The sequence below is a fragment of the Antechinus flavipes genome, chromosome 6 (assembly GCF_016432865.1).
Source record: "Antechinus flavipes isolate AdamAnt ecotype Samford, QLD, Australia chromosome 6, AdamAnt_v2, whole genome shotgun sequence".
Taxonomy (NCBI): Eukaryota; Metazoa; Chordata; class Mammalia; order Dasyuromorphia; family Dasyuridae; genus Antechinus; species Antechinus flavipes.
Window position 1 is genome coordinate 82,103,526 of NC_067403.1, and position 17,697 is coordinate 82,121,222.

The window sequence follows — 17,697 nt, forward strand, 5'->3', positions numbered from 1 at the left end:
AAATGCTTTATTTATGTTTTATCATTAAATTCTCATTGTAACCCTAAGAGTGGATGACTTAGTAAATTCCAATTTTTCTTCCCAACTCCATATTCAACATTCTATTCATTGTGCCAGCTAACTGTCTGAAATAAGAGACCCAGTCCATATTCTTAATATGTAAAATTATCTCTTAATATACCTTCAGCCCTGTTCTCCTTTTCCCTAACAGGTGATATTTTGCTTTTTTCTAGTTCCAGATTTGGGAGGGAGGAAGATGTTGATCAAACAATATAGACCTCTTGTACAATAGATCAAAGTAGTGATTAGCCCTGGGCCTTAAAATCCAAGTTTTAGTCTTGCTTCAGGCACTAGCTTTGTGATCTTAAGTAAATCACATAACCTCACTCTGCCTGTTTTTTCATCTGTAAAATGTGAAAAATAACATCACCTTTCTCCTATGGTTCTTGTAAAGATGAAATGTGTACAGTGCTTTGTAAATCTTAAAAGGCTAATAAATGATAGCTATCGTTATTATCATTCCCTCTAACTTTCTACAAGAGACGAATCATTATTATTCTCTTTCTACAAGAGATAACTGACATGATGTGGGAGTGAGGAATGGGGGAAGGAATTAGTTTAGAGCGTTGTTTAAACATTAAATGGGAAAAAAACTCTGAAAGTTATTTTAGAGATGAAAAATATCAAAAAACTTTATTATTAGAAGTACAAATATATCTCAGTTGCATTTAGCTACAGTACAAAGGGAATCAAATAGCACCTGGGATTTATTGGAACTCATAAAGACCCATCCCCATATTCTCCTTCCATCTACCTTTTTCTTTTTTAACTCCACAACCCAAAGCACCAGACTAATGAAATATCCTGTTTTTCCCCTTCCTCCTATTCTGACTCCTGGGTCTCTAGAGGTCGGATTTTCATGCGTACAGTCCTGAGTGAATAGTCAGAACCTCGGAAGGGGATCCAAACCACTCCATTTTCAATCTCATAAGGACTGTTGTCTCTTGGATCATAAGGCCCCCCAGGGTAGTAGATACCATTTAGATTGGCCCCCTGACAATTGTTGTACCACCAGCCACCTCCATACATTTCAGCACAGTTTTCCTCCCACTGGTCATTATCCTGATCAAAGGTGCTGAATCTCATGTTGGCGTGAGACGTGTACTCAGTCCCTTCCTCCACAGAACCTTCGATCAGTGCATCCCCAGCAGTTCCCTCATAGGAGGAAATTCTTAGGACATATCCTTCTGCCTCAGAGCCAACTTGGATGTTATACTCAGCAAATACTTCATTCCCATCCCAGTCCTCCAGCTCTACCCGAAGGACAGACTGCCTTTGAGTGAGCAAGTGGAGGTATTCATTACCTAGCCAGAATTCTCCTTCCCCTTTGTCATTGACCTTGCCGAAACCTCTCTTGTAGTCTTGCCATGTCCGGTTAAAATTCAATGATCCATCACTTCTCTGCTGGATCAAAAGCCATCCTCCCAAACCGGTGTCTTGGTCACAGTAAACAGAAACAAACTTACTGGATCCTGCTGGCTTGATACTGAAAAGACCACTTGGAACACCTGAAGTGTGTATTTGCAGGACATCATCACAGTCTAAAAAGAAAATTTGAGCTGGTTGGCAGAGGTTATGCTCATTCAAGGTTCTAAAGTCAGGCCTGGGCCCAGATAGAAATAAAACAGATCCCGGCCTCCCAGGATATACATTAAGAAGTTATGCAAAAAAAAGGACATTTCATATAGGCTTTGTCTCAGAGAAAAACCAGAGCTTTATTTGAATATCATGGCAAGTATTATGCGACCAGCAATGATGTTAAAGATCACTTATTATTACAGTTTTGTAACTTTTCCCCCCTTATTATCCTACCGTTATAAATGTCAACTGAGACATATGCAACAGACTAATCGGTGAAATGGGAAGGGAATACAGGAAGGGGCACTCACCACTGTGCATTCTGAGTGCTAGATCTATTTGCCTGGGCAAGCATTTGACTCAAAATTGGGTTTCAGAAGAATTTGTGGGTACCTCGAGCACTGCGGGTTCTAACATGACTTCTTTTGCTACTACGAGCTTGGACGAATGTTCTTTCCTCTCTCTGGGTCTCTCCATCAGCTTCATCGGCCATTTTCAAGTTCTTGCCTCCTTTGCTGAAAGTCTTGCTACTGGTCACTACTTTTCTGTGACTTGAGCTAGTGCTCCCTTCACCAAAGACAGGTTCCCCAAAGGTAAATGAACCTAAGTTATCAGTGTCTCCATCACTCAGATGTGATCCTGAAACCTTACTGCTAGCTCCCTTCGATGTCTCTGAACCAAAACTAGAATCCCCTCGGTGAGTGGAACTATGGAAAGTGGAATCAGGTGATGCAGAGCCGAAGAAGCTACCATGTTCAGGATATCGACGCCGGAATTCTTCTAAGCTCCCTAAGCCAGTGAAAGTAAATGAGCTTTCGTCCGGGCGCTCAAAATTAAAATCTGGCATGTCCCCACAATCAGCACCATCCTCTGAGTTGACAACTTCTTTGGTCACTTCCTTTCTGCCATCAGGACCCACCACAGTCTTGGTGATAGTTTTGGAACAAGCATGGCGTGTGGTGGTTCTGGTAGCCGAGGTGTCCTTTTCTCCACTCAGTACAAACTCTTTATCTCCTCCCAAAACAAGCTTGCCGGTATGGAAACTTCCTCCTCTAGTTGAGCTCTCACCCATGGATGATTCTTCATGTCTGCTCCAATCGTGGTGACCCCAGTCTGGGTTTGTAGGTCTAGAGGTCTCATGCCCTGAGCTATCAGGTCTGAAGTTCTCAGATCCAGGGTTCTCTCTGGGCCACGACCCACTGCTTCCAGAACTGTGGGTTCCAAAATTTCCACTCCCAGAACTTTCTGGCCTCTTGTTTCCAGGTCTGGGGCTTTCAGGCTCTGAGCCTGTTCCAGAAGGGGAGGAACTTCCTGGGGAATTCCTGTCTCTGCCTGGTACTTCCAAAACCATTTCCAACTGTCTCATTTCCATTAAGGCTTTCCACTCAGCGGGAGCTTCCTTGAGCTCGAATTTGTAGTTCTCAGGAATCAGATCTTTCATAGGCTGTATTTTCAAGTTGGGCAAGTACTGGACCTCTCTTCTGGGGAATAAGTTGGTGGCTGCCACCTGCTCAAGTTGCTTCTGATCCTCTTCATAGCTCTTGATGTTGATCTCACGCGCTAAAGACCTACTGCAGGACCCTTTGCAGGATCGGATCTTGATGTCAATGTCCACCTAGAGAGAAGGAGAAAGGGAAGAATAAAGATAGGAGGTGAGACTCATGAGCCACAATGGCCAAAGCTCTGGATGGTTTACTAGTTTTCATATGACTGTTCATTTTCTTTATTCATGGACATGACAGCCAATACTCTCCATTTTCCATCTAATGGAGGATCCAGGAAGAGCTAAGCTTTTCTGGAGGTATGGTATAATGAAAAGATTTCAACATTTCCAGTTAGTAAAGAATTCTTAATAGAAGAGTGTTCCAACAGTATGAGATAATGGGGAAAAAAGATACAGAAGCATCTGAGTTCAGATTTTATTAACCCACTTCAGCTTCAGCTGTCTTATTTATAGTGAACCACTGAATCATTTCTAGGATCCTTTGAGCTCAAGATCTTGTGATCTTGTGGCTTAATGAAAAGTATGGGATTTAGAGACAAAAGACCTATATGCAAAACCCAATTCTCTCTCACTTACTACCCATGTGAGGAAGAAGTAACTTAACTTCTCTGAATCTGTTTCCTCATTTTTAAAATGGGGGAGTAGGGATTAGAAGTTTTCTACTTTCTTTTCCAATCAAAATCTGATTTTAGAGAGCTAAAGCTTTTCAGTGGCTCCCTTGAGGCCAGCCAAGAAGGTACTATGAATTGGGTTCTGGCTTAACTCTTCTAACCCAAGACTGAGGTTCTAAGGAACGATAGAAAGCAATAATCAAGGAACATCCCATAAAAGTGAACTGTTTGGAAAGATTTCAGAAACTAAAAGATGATTGATTGTTCCTCATTCTTCCATACCGAATATTTAGAAAAAAGGAATCTAAGTTCATGAGACACCTACCTCGAGTTGCTTCATCTGTACTAACTGATTACGGATGCTGTTCTGCAGAGAAACAATTTTTTGTACTTGTTCAATCACTTTAACCTTCAACGTTTCAATTCTTCTCCTCAGATCTTCTGATACTTGGCTAAATGAATTACCATTATCTGAAACAGGAAATATGAATACTATGACAATTGCCAAGGTTTGCTTAGAATAACCAGAAGGATATGCTTCTATGTTTTAAAAAAAGATGGACCATAAATATTTAGTTGAAATTTGCCATGCATACTTAACTTGTAGAACCATAGCAATTAGTCATGTGATTTTTGGAATGTAACATGGTTTAATTTCCATTGGAATTTTCCTATTTCTGATCATATTATGAAAGTAACAAAGGGTATTCAATGGCTGTCTTGGAGAGCTCGAGATCTGCCAGGTTCTATTTACCAAACTAGAAAGTATAGACCAAATGATATATTATTTGTTATCTGAGGATAAGTTTTGCTAAGTTGAGAGAGGAACTTCCACCATGTTGGCCACAAGACAAAACAGCATGCAGATATATCATATACATACATATATGTATACATATATATATATACACATACCTGTGTGTATATATATATATATATATATATATATATATAGTATGTATATGTATATGTATTTTTTTTTGTTTTTCCATTTATAGTATTTTTCCAATTATGTGTAAAGATATTTTTCAACATTACTTTTCTAAGATTTTGAGTCCAAATTTTTCTCCTTCCCTCCTGCCTCCCCAAGACAGCAAGCAATTTGATAGAGGTTATATATGTACAATCATGTTTAACATATTTCTACATTGGGCATATTGTGAAAGAAGAATCAGAACAAAAGGGGAAAATCATGAGAAAGAAAAAATCACAACAAAAATGCAAATAATCTGCATTCAGACTTTATAGTTCTTTCTCTGGATGTGGATATCATTTTCTATCATGAGTTTTTGGAATTGGCAAAGACCATATATTAAACCATTTCCTCTCTCCACAACTCAAAGCTACAATTGAGTGACCTTGTTGTATTATATATTACATGTAAGTGTGTTCTCAGCAGGATGAAATTACTAGTCTTTCCAGGAAAAAAATTAGTTTTTAAATGTATTTTAATTGATAATTACAAAAAGGCAAGAGGCAACATAGTATAGTGGATAGAGGGATGTTCTTAGAATCAGAATGATCCAGATTTAAATTCTACTAGCTGTAAATAACCCACTGGTGTAGTGAATAGTATATTAGGCCTGATCTGAGTTCAAATCTCAGCCTGAGATACTTTCTAGCTCTGTGACTCTGAGGAAGTAACTTAACCTTTGTCTGCCTCAGTTTTCTCAATTATAAAATGGGGATAATAATAGCACTCCCAAGATTGTTGTGAAGATCAAATGAGATAAATTTACAATATAATAATAAACTGAGTTTTAGTGCTCAACATATAGTAAAACTCTAAGCTTGTGATCATCTGCTGACCAATCAATCATTAGGAGTTTCCTTATCAGTAATTCCTGACTCCAATAAAATCACAATTTTGATTTTTAAAATGAGATACTTTTATAAATATAACCCAGTGGGAAGATCTAAATTATCATCCTTACTCAGCATATGACTTGCAATGTCACCCACAAGTAAATCACAACTATGGATGTGCCTCAGTTTTTCTGTGGAATAAAGATAAGCAATAGCAAATTCCCCTCTTCATCACAGAATAGAGTTGGGGGAGTAAGTACATGAGATAGTACCTGTCAATGCACCAATTTTTTCATTTTTAAAAGAATGAATGAGATGTAGAAATTCAAAGTAGTATCTTCAGCAAAGAAAGTATTGACTGCTACCAAATCAAAATATCAAATACTCACTGAAGTCATTGGCTGTGTTCCCTCGCAGAAGCTCCATGATGTTCCTGCTCACTGAGTTAGAATCTTTGTTGTTCTTTTGGTAATCAAACAACAAGTTTCTGATCTTGGTGATTCTGTTAGTAAAATCTTCATTGGTCTCATCGATCAGTCCCTGAATCCTGCAGCCAGAAGGGCACTTATATGTCTAAAAAAGGGGCAGAGGAAAGAGAATTGTTTTAAGGAATTATCTGGTGTATAAAAAACAACAACAACAGGATTTTGAGCATGATTAAGATGAAATGTTCCCAAACTATAGTCTTTGGAGATGGAAAATCCTCATGCTTTTTGTTGTTATACGTTACTCCTTCAGAGGCCACATGACTCCATTGCTTCTCTCCTCCCCTCATCTGATATTTTCTTGACAGAATAGTTCACAGCATTGATTTGTACTCCTGGAACACTAGTGGGAATATACATAACTATAAGACAGACTCCAGGGTTCCCTCAACTTTGAGGTCAAGGACAATAAATAGTCTCTACCTAGATATCATCTGCTCAAGGACCCTTTCTTTTGTGTCATGGACCCTTTCTATAATCTAGTGAAATCTATGGACCTCTTCTCAGAATAATGTTTTTAAATATATGAAGTAAAATACATAGGATGACAAAGGAAATCAATTATGTTGAAACATAATAATAAAAACTTTAAAAAAAAACATGTTTACAGACTCTAGGTTAAGAATTTTTAATCCAAAAATCCATGTAGGTCATTTCTAGGTAATCATTTCTAGGTAATACCTAGAATTTAGGTAAAGGTACTTGCTAAATCACTACAGTTCATTTTTAGTTGAAACCAACTAAACAATTGGCTAGTAAGCCCACTAATTAATGTTCCACTGGTAAATAATTAAATATTTTTATGGTGAGAGAATATCTTGATATCCTCAGGACTTGTTTCCTTTCCATTTGGCTATTCTTAACAAGGAACCACTAATTAGCTGATTGCCACAAAAGAGCTTGCTAAATGCAAACATATTTCAAAATCTTGGCTTAGTAAGATCTAGGTGCAGTTATTAGACTGCTTTCCATCTCTCCCTTGTCTTGCCCTTTTCATTAAAGTCCTTTGTTGGCTTATTATGATTCAAAGATAATCTATTCTTAAAGACTAGGCTAATAGGGTATAGATTTGAAAATGTTTCTTTTAAGCTGGAAGGTAATAGATATGGTTTGCTGATGAACTACAGTTTTGCCATTCAAGGACTAGCTTAAGATGGAGAGGATCATTACAAGATGAGAGATTTTTTGGGCCATAATAATTCTAGGAAACCAAATTCAAAGTTCTAGAAGGATTGCAATCTCCTTTAGAATCAATCATTGAAGGAGGACTGCCTTACCCAGTCGTCATCAGAACAGAAGGGCCAGTTAGCATCTCTGCAGGAGGATGATGTGTGTTCCACAACTCTGGGACCCCGAACGCCTCCTCCTTCAGCTAGGAAGCTTCCTTCCTCTTTAACTGCCTGTAGAGAATCAAAAGTTAAAGAAAAACAATATTAGAGTGAATTTGCAAATGAAGCTGTTGCCGGTGGATAAAATCTGGAAATGGTTCCAATCCTTTATTTGAGATCATAGAGCTGGTTGGTATAGTGCATAAAGCACTAGATCTAGAATTAGGAAAATATGAGTTCAAATTCTGCTCCAGATGTTTGCTAACTGTGTGATCCTGAGCAAGTAATTTAACTTATGTTTGCTTCACTTTCCTAATCTCTGGAAATAATAGTAATAGACTTACCAAGATCCTCAGGAAAATAAAATAACATTTGTAAAGTGTTTTGCAAACATCAAAGCACAAAATAAATGCTGTCTATTGTTATTTTAAATGACAATTAAATGCTTGGGATGGTGACAAATTCAGCTGAACTTTCCATTTGTATTAAAAATTAATTAGGGATAGAGTATGACCTTATTTATATGCTGCTTGCAGGAGATGGTTTTGAATCTGTCACGCTTAGTGATTGTGTGAGGGATAGTGATAGTGTCAGAGTTTGTGAGAGAAGAAATAGTTGTGGAGTGACTTCAGACACACAGAGAGACAGGCTTTGGAAGACAGAAGTACCTCAATACATTTTCCCGCTTGGTTGGGAGTTCCTAGTGACAGTCTGGTGAATGTCTCAAGCTTTTCTAAATCCTCTGCCAAAGTCACCATCCAGTTCAGAAATAAGATAAGCCTTATTAATCAGTATTGCCACTAGTTCCTAGATAACAGGACATACACTCTTCACTTCAGAGAGATCAGTCTTTTCACTTTCCTCCAATATCTTGCTCATTCTTACTTCGAAGTATTTGTTCACCCCACACCCCTCCTGCCCTTCTCTTGGTACATTGCTTTTCTCTGATTCATACAACTCCTATCCATTCTTCAAATCTCACTTTCCCTAGGAAGTCTCCTGTAATGACCAAACCATAGTGATGAAGGCATTTATAAAGAGCTATTACATACACTTTGTAAAGTTTACAAATCATTTTATATACATTACATTTGAACCTCACTACAACTTTGTAGAGTAAGTATTAAACTATTATCTCAATTTTACAGAAAAGGAAACTAAGACTCAGCAATGAGCCAAATGACTCATTCATAGTCATAAAACTACTAAGTTTTAAAGATGAATTTATAACATGGCCCATCATATGCTAGAGACATAGATGTAATTATCATGGCATTCTGATTCCCAAAATCATCTTTTGACATTTCTATTCATTTGAGCTTTTCTTTTTTGGAATGGTGAAAGCTGAATTAAAAGTTAGACAGTCCATGGAACTTTATTTTGGGTGATTCAATTCTAAATGCAGATTCAGAAATAACAACTGTGATCTCAGATTCAAAACATAATGGGGAAAATTCCCATATAAAGATTTTCTCTTTTGAAAAGTAACATCTAAGTGTGGGGCTTCACCATTTCAACTTTAACACTTAGTTTTTGAGGACCTTGCTGAGAATGTTTTAATATGCCCCAGAGAAATACTGATTGCTATAACTGGTATCAGCTCTCTAGAACTTGTTAAGAGATACAAGTCATTATGAATTTTTTTTCAATAGCAACAGAAAAGTAATTAAAATCCACTCATCATTTTGAAGTAATCCAAAGATAAAAAAGCTAAACTTTAATTGTAGTAATGAGGGAAACAGAAAACAAGAATAATTGAAATAATTGAAACTCATTACATTTATAATTTTTAAAAGGTTTTAAATTCTTTTTAAAAATACCAGACATTTATTTTCCATTCCCAAGAGTAAGAAAGAGACAGCAACAGAGACAAAGAAAGCGAGAGGAGGCAGAAAGACAGAGACAGAGACAAAAAGAGATTAGTAAAACTAGCTTATAATTGACAACATATGCAATATTTAGTACCCATAATTTCCCACTTCTCCAGTGATCAAAGCCTCAGTTTAGCTAATAATTTCAACCCTTTCCCACTACTCTATCTTTTCTTAAAGTCAACTATTGAATAGGAAAATCTGACCTACTCATTTTAGTGCTTCTGATTTCCCTGTTCTTACTCCAGTATTGGTGTTTCCAACCATGTAAACTGAAGCAGTGAATCTATCTAACACAAAAATACTTGAAAAACAAGATAAATGAGAGGTCAGTGCCTCATTAATAAACACATAGAACTTTTTTTTTTTTTATGAGACTTTGGAAACGTTGCCTCATGAAGCTTTTCTACATTTAGACAATTTCCTGGAGGAAAAAGTTTCAAAAATTTTCAAAAAGCAGAGTCAGTTCATGGTACTGTTATTATTTCTCAAATACTATTGTCTGTCTTACCAACTTCTCCTACACCTGACTAAATAATAATTCACACACATCCAGCACTTTAAGGCAAAGCTCTATGCTAACTATAAGCCAGTAGTGTTAGTATTATTATCCTCATTTTTATGGATGAGAAGTAGCATTCTGTGGTGGGTAGAAAGTCCTTTCTGACTCTGGACATTAACGTTTCAGTGTTCTGAGCAAGTCTCTAAGATTATAAATTATTGAGAAGATACAGACCTAATCTGATAAAGGAAGCTGATTCTCAAGGGAATCCCCTCAGGGATATCACAGATCCAGTCTCTCCTCCTTATACAAAGGAGGAAATGTCAGAGAAATTAAGTAAACTTGCCCCATGTTATATAACTAGAAAGTTTGTATTGGGTCTTAACCTTAGGTCTCTCTTGATTCTAAATTATTCTCAAAAAGTCTATTTTCTCTACAATTCATATATTTTTAAAGATTGTTTCCTTTAAAGGGGGCAATTAAAAATCTCTACAAAAAGTACTATAAAAAACAATTTTTCTTATCGTATTAACCAAAAGTAGCAAGTTAAACTTTAAAGCCTAAGAAAGCCAATATTTTTAATTATGATTATTGAACCTAAGCTTTGTGGTTCTCGTGGCAGAGATTTCCTGGTCTTTCTAACATCCTTGCAAGTCTTGATTGCTCTGGTACAGATCAGAATGTCAAAACCTTCCCTTCACTCTCCCTTCCACTCCCATGCATCCCTTGTGAATCATCACCCCTTCTTCTACTCCTTTGTCCAGGAATATGCCAGGCTCATCTAGAGAATTATGTTCTGGCAGTTCCAAGTGTTCCCAGCCATGAGACAACAAGTTTCCAACTGGCCAGAATTAGGAAAACTAATGAAGCTGATAAATTGTAATGATTTCAGGTTTATAGATAATCTCACGAGAGCTTCAAGTCCCTGTAGAAGTCTCTGTGAGCTAAGTTGAAAGAGGATAGAAATAAAGGAAAAAATAAATGAAAAGATCCATACCCAGGCAGTGCCCAGTACACATAGGACCAGGCAGAAGATTCTCCCTGGGAACATCTTCTCAGGGAGTGGAAATGAATGGCAGAGAACTTCTGTGGAAGGATGGCTTACACTGCTTTCTTCTTCCCATTTAAGTCCCCCCAGAAGTTGGGGTTAATGAATAACTTTGTCATATTTGCAGGGTCAAGAGACAACCTGCATCCCCTTCTCCTCCAGTCAGCTTGGTGTCCCAGAAGCAATTGCTTAACTTTCCCAAACTTGTTTGCTTCCGATAAGTTGTGGCAATGGTGACATTCATTTCTTAGACCAGCCTTGGGGGAGGGGGAGAGGAAAGGGATGAGATAGGATGAGAAGAGCACACATTGCTGGAACAGAGTGGATTAAACACTACCCAGAAGTCGATTTTGCAAAACAAATGGGAAAAGGGTAGAATATGCCCACGCGTTTTCATTGGAAGATAGAACTAGAACTATCTCTACAACACAACAAAATTAAATAAATTTTGTTAAATAAATTTATCTTGAGTCTTAAATTATATATCTGAGTGACCTACATTTCAAGAATCCTGCAAACCTTTACTTTAATATTAGTTTTTGTTAACTAAGCCACAATATTATTGTTGACCAAAGAGAGGAATTCAAAGGACAGGAAAATGGCACTTTCTTTGGAGCCAGAAGATCTGGGCTTGATCATTTGTCAGATACACAAACTTTGTTCAGTTACATTTTCGGGTCTCAGTTTACTCATCCATAAATATGATAACATTTGTGTGTGTGTATATATATATATATATATATATAATATATATATATGTATATATATATATATGTAATTAAGTTGACAATTGCAAGGTATTGTATAAATGTTTGTTATGATGATGATTTCAATATTCCAGAAGATTCTTGATCTCATGGATATGGATTTTTCTTCCATCCTAATCTATTCACATCCTTTTATCTTGTGTGATTCTTGTCCATGCTACAAAGAATTAAGTGGTGCAATGGATAGAGCACTGGAGCTGGAATCAGGAAGTCTAAGTTTGAATTTAGCCTCAGACACTTCCTAGCCGTGTGACTATGGATAAATCATTTGACCTCTGTTTCCATTTTCTCAATTGCAAAATGGAATTAATAAGAGCACATATGTCCCACATTATTGCGATGATCAAATGAGCTATTTGTAAAATGCTTACCACAGTGCCTGACACACAGTAGGTACTTAAGAAATATTTATTTTCTTCTTTCTCCATAATCATGCTTATTGATAGACAGCCTCTATCCTGACCCAGATTCTCATCTATTCTTCTCTGCCTTTCTATTCTTTTTAAACCTTGCCTTGCCCTGAGGAAGACTTCCTGGGTTTTGTAGATTGTGTTAAATATATCATTCCTCTATCTCTCTGAAGGTACAGAAAGGAGCCTTTGAGCACAAGCCAGATGCCATGGGACATAAATACTATGTCAGGGTCAAAAGTTACTCTTTTTTATATCTCTTGACACAAGGACTATTGCCAGTAAAGAAGGAGAAATGAGATTTGGTTCATTTTCAGGGAGCTTTCTAGCATCACAAGAAAAGACCAAAGTGGGAGGTGAATTTAGGGTCCCTGAAAAGTTCTTAGGTTGAAAGATGTGCTCCATTCACACAGAATTTTCAAGGATGTCATGCTTGCTGTTTGGAATAGTTTCCCCATGGCCACTAAATATAGCATCCTTGGAAAGTCCCTACATCTTCTTGACCAGAAGATGATTGTGTGAATTTAAAAAATTTAAAAATTTTTAAAAAGTCAGAATATTCTGGACTTCACATTGCCATCTTAGCAATATTCCCACAACAAAACTACTCACGTAGAATGTGCAAGGGGAGCCAAGGCATACTATTGAATAAAGCTATTTTCAGTCTTTCTTAGGAGCTATACTCTCTGAGGAGACCATACTCTAGGTGAATTTCATCAGAATCCTTCCAAGAGGAAGCAGGAGGAAGAGAAAGTAATACAAATGTGATAACTGTTTTCCATGATTTTCTTTTTTACCACACAAGATCTCTAAGTGGGAGCCCACTTCTCCCTTGACTTTGTATGTTCTCATGGAAGAATGTGTTCCCTGTTTGAGGGAATACTTTGTTCCAGTTGCTCTTACCTAAATCACTTCAGTAAACACCCATTTCTAAAAGCTAATTATGGTTAAATAATTGATATCCACTGATAATCAATGGGAAAGCAAACTGATAAGGGGGATGATAAGTAAATAGCATTAGAAAGAAACTCCCAACTCCTTAGCACTGAGGGAAGAAGCTCATTAAGTTCATTATCAGGAAACTGAATCTTTCTGGTGAAGTCTGGGTTGGAAGTATGACCCTAGACCTTGCCTTAAATATACATTGCCTCATCTGATACACACAGCACTGAGTAGGTACTACTGAGAGCACAGATGCACAGATGAGGGAACCAGGATTTACAGAATTGAATCAATTGTTGTTGTTCATCCTTTGTTCATAAAGGGGACCAATGACATCAGAAGGGTGATGTCTTGAGTTGTAAAGGAATTGGATTTAAATGAATAGAGCGGTACAAAATCATCACCTCACTTTCTCTTCTTGAATCATCATAGTCCAGTGGTAAGACATAAGTCAAGACAACTGGTGATGGCTCAAGATGCAATAAGAGACCTTGGCCTTTATAAACAAGGCTCTTTTCCAGGTCTCAGTTTGTCTGAGGTGACATCCATTCAGTGACTAAAGGATTGATAAGAATTGAGACAAAAAATGGCCTATGTTGCCCTTCCCACAATAATCAATCTGAGAGGGGAAGACTCTCAGAGTTACTGGCCAGAACAACAAACAATTTGTATTTTTCCTTCTTCTGAGTCATCAAAACCCAAACAAAAAACAAGTGAAGTTTGGGCTGGGACCTATTATTGGTCAATCAGTGGAAGGCAGAGTGATTTAAGTTTAAAGGCATAGTCCAGTAGTTGAATCATAACAGATTTTTTCAAAGTCTGTTTTTTCAAAACTATATTTCTAGAAATTCCAAATGAAACAATAAAAGACAAAAGAATGAATCATCTCAGATTTGGGGGGGAATAATGATAGAATAAATAAATAGGAAAGAAAAAAATCTAGAGTCTAAATCCCAAAATACATTGCAAAGTTTAAGTGATCAAAATTTATATTCTTTTGGACAGAGTACCCACATGTAAGTGTATAACTTTCCATGTGGTCAGAGGAAAAGATAAAGGAAGAGGAGAGGAAGAGAAGGAAGAGGAGAGAGAGAAAGAGGAAGAGGGAAAAGAGGAAGAGGAAACACTGATGTATAAATCAGTCCATGGAATCGTGATGGTCATAACAATGTGAACACAAATGATAATAAGTGTTCTAGGAGAAGATTATAATGCAGAAGCTGAAGATGCTAAAATTTGTTTTCTAAGTGTTCTAATCCGAAAGATTGTTGTATTGAAGTTGCAATATAATTATCATCACTGATAAGTAGGGGGAAAGTTCTAGGGGCATAGCATCATCAACCTAGAATGGTGCTCAAGGGGAAGAGAAGTCAGAGGGCTCATGTAAAGTTATAGAGGTAGTGTCAGAGAAGAAATATGAACCCAATTCCTATGACTCCAGGAGAATAGTGTTTTTTCCACTTGCTTTTATTTTTCTTGTTGTTTAGACGCTTCAATTATATCCAACTCTCAACTTTGGTGCTTAGTATTTTCTTGTATTTTAGTTTCTTGAGGATGAATGACAAAGCAGATTCCCTGCTAAATGTAAATGACTCATCAAATGACTAACCAAACTGCTCAATTTTGGGTATCTTATGCTCTGTTTTATACCAATAATTACCTTTCTACCTTCCAGGGAGACCATAAAGGTTCATGAATTACAAAATTTTTCATTGTAAAAAGGTTTTCATTCTTTATCTGTATTTATGTATTTATATTTATATAAAATGACCCAAGTAATACTGACAAACTAGTTTTCCAGGGCATACTCATCCTCTGACTAATGAGTGATACAGAGAATAATAGCCTTATATGTGTGTAGGCTCTAGAATATAACCCTGAAGACAATGGATGGAGAGAAATGCTAACAGATTTCCTAAAACAAACATATTCACTTGCTACACATACATGCTACAGTTCACAATAGTTAGGGAAAAAACCCCCAAGTATCTACGCTTTTTCAAACACAATTCTGACCCATATGTCCCTTTACCATGCCCCCCCTTTCCAACATGCATTTAAATATGTTTTCCTTCTTTAGAATGTAAACTCCTTTGAAAACAGGCACTGTCTTTTGGGGGGATTTTTTGTTTTATTTTGTTTTTGTTTTTGCTTGTATTTGCATCCCCATGGTGTATAGCAGTGTTAGACACATAGTAAATATTTTAATAAATGTTTTATCCATCTACCCATAATTATATATCTAACTATTATATATCTATTTCTCTTTAATCAGGAAAGAACCCTAGATTGTTATTATTTAACTAACATAAAAATTGAGTGGGTACTTGCTTAAAATATTACATGATAAACTAAAAACAACTTCTAACATTGTAAGCACTCCAAGGTTTACAAAACAATTTCCTCAAAATGACATTGTGAGATAGGGATTGCAAATATTATAATAATTCCTGTTCTTATTTTTAATATTTTGATGTGTTTTTTACTATAGTTTCTTTGTAATAAGTATCTCTCAGCCTACTCAGACCTTCCCTAGTAACAAAGGAAATCAAGTGAGCCAAATCAAATCCCTACAGTGCTAGAACTGGAGTATGGATCTAAAGTGGAAAGGGAGTTTGGATGTCATTTAGTCCAACTCTCTTTTTTACAGATGAGGAGGACCCCAAGGTCTGGAGGTAGTGAATGACTTGCCCAAGATTGCACAAGCAGCAAATGCAAAAAAAAAATTAGGTTTCAGACTCAGGTTCTCTAGATATGCTTTCCATGGAACCCTGGTACCTCTGTCAGTCTTAATATGAACATGAAAGCAATCTTCTTTACTGTTAATTGACTACCTTTTTTCTTTATCCAGGGCAGCTAGGTAGCACCATAATGAACTAAGCAAAGGACCTGGAATCAGAAAAGTTGAAATCTAGCCTCAGTACTCCCTAGCTGTGTGATCCCTAGGCAAGTCACTTTATCATGTTTGCCTCAGTTTCCTGAGTTTGGAAAAGGAAATGGCAAATACTCAGCATCTTTGCCAGGAAAATCCAAATGGAGTCACAAAGAGTTGGGCTTGACTAAAAAGCAACAAATTTCTTCATCCTCCCTAGCTTAGAGATGTGGTAACTTTATCATAATTATATGATTAGTGAGTACAAAGCTGACTTTCAAATGCCAGTCTGTGGACACTAGGACCAAAGCTCTTTCCAATAAACTCTGCTGATTCCCATGAATCTGGGGTGAAATGGTTTGATTTGTTTTATCTAGTTGTTTGAAAGTTCTTCTAGGTTTAAAGATTGTAATCATTCAGACTTTCTGTATATCTCTCTCTGACTCCATCTCTATTTCTATATCTTTTTGTTTTGGGATGGTCTGTTTCTCTTTTTCTCTCTTCATTTCTGTCTCTCTGTCTCCCTTAAATATTGTCTTATTTGACCTTTTATATCTTCTATTTGAGCATTTGTGAACCAGAAAGAAGAGCTATCTATTTAGGTTCCCTTTCCCTTGTTATTTTCTAGAAGTTCCTGCATTGTAGTTCATTAGAGATCACAAAACAAGACTTTCTTTTTGTTCATTCATTATCTTATTTTTTGTAATCTTGTGTATTGGGCTGTCCTGGAGGTTTTCTTGACAAAGAAACTGGAGTGATTTTGCCATTTTCTTCTTCAATGGATTAAATCAAAAAGGGTTAAGTGACTTGCCAGCATCACAATGAGGTAATATCTGTGGCCAAATTTGAACTAAGATTTTCCTGACTCCAGTCCCTATGCTCTACCTTCGAGGCATGTAGCTTCTTCTTGGATTCATTAGTGATCCAAATATAATTTTAAATTCTAATTCAAAATCATTAGATCACAGAAACTGAATCATTTTATTGTTCTACCATTGTGAGCTCTTGAATTTCTGCAACACACCTCTATTAATGTCACTTAGGAGTTAGTCTCAATGATTAGATGACAGTGTTCGCAAATACTTCAAAATTCACAGAGCTATGGTAAGAACTAGAATGATGGGACCCTTAAATTGTGTGAGAGTAGAGTGTCAGAAGGACCTAAGTTCAAATCCAGCCTCAGACACTTATTACTTGTGTTACCCTAAGTAAGTCATTTAACCTGTTTGCCACAGTTTCCTCATTTGTAAAATAAAACAGAAAGGAAAATGGCAGATCATTCTAGTATCTTTGTCAAAAAATTCCAAATGGGGGTCACAAAGAGTCAGACATGGCTAATTCACCAATACACACACACACACACACACACACGTATATATAGTGGATTAATCAGGAAGACTTTCTGTTTCTGACACCTAAGCTGTGGGGCTATGAGAAAATCATTGACCCTTCTGAGTCTCAGGAAGTTCTCTATAAGATTTATTATCGATGTGTTATAATCTTTATTATTATCTATGGTGAGGAATGGAGTCTCAATGCATTCTCACTTTGTGTAATTTTTGTCCATAGTCTTATTAATAAATACACAGAAGCTTCTTTAAGCATTTACTTTGTGCAAAACTTAGTGCTACATAATGAGGATACAAATAGAAAAGTAAGATAGTTCTTCTCAAGAAGCTTACATTCTAATAAGGATGATACATATATATATATATGTGTGTGTGTGTGTATATATATATATATATATATATACACATATATATGTGTGTGTGTGTGTGTGTATTATGTATATGTGTGTATATATATATACATATATATGGAAGGTTTATATTCAAAGAAAAAGAGAAGATGAGACAAAGAGCAAAAGAGGGAGGGAGAAGAAGAAGGAAAAAGAAGAGTATTCCAATTGCAAA

General features: G+C 36.6%; 1 protein-coding gene across 1 annotated transcript; it reads right to left on the reverse strand.

The window, feature by feature from the left end:
• Positions 1-662: 662 nt before the first annotated feature.
• FGA (fibrinogen alpha chain) lies at positions 663-10,828 on the reverse strand. The gene is made up of 6 exons (XM_051966683.1): positions 10,743-10,828; positions 7,322-7,444; positions 5,949-6,132; positions 4,079-4,224; positions 2,021-3,253; positions 663-1,698 (listed from the first exon to the last, which is right to left on the reverse strand). Exons 1-6 carry the CDS (start codon positions 10,794-10,796, stop codon positions 883-885), a joined length of 2,556 nt encoding a protein of 851 aa, XP_051822643.1. The 5' UTR covers positions 10,797-10,828; the 3' UTR covers positions 663-882.
• Between the last annotated feature and the right edge of the window lie 6,869 nt (positions 10,829-17,697).

Excerpts from the sequence above, each read along its gene's own strand:
- FGA (XM_051966683.1), bottom strand. The coding sequence starts at position 10,796 with ATGTTCCCAGGGAGAATCTTCTGCCTGGTCCTATGTGTACTGGGCACT. Across the intron at positions 4,225-5,948 it reads GAACACAGCCAATGACTTCA|ATAATGGTAATTCATTTAGC; the intron begins GTGAGTATTTGA and ends TTCCTGTTTCAG. Across the intron at positions 3,254-4,078 it reads TACAGATGAAGCAACTCGAG|GTGGACATTGACATCAAGAT; the intron begins GTAGGTGTCTCA and ends CCTTCTCTCTAG.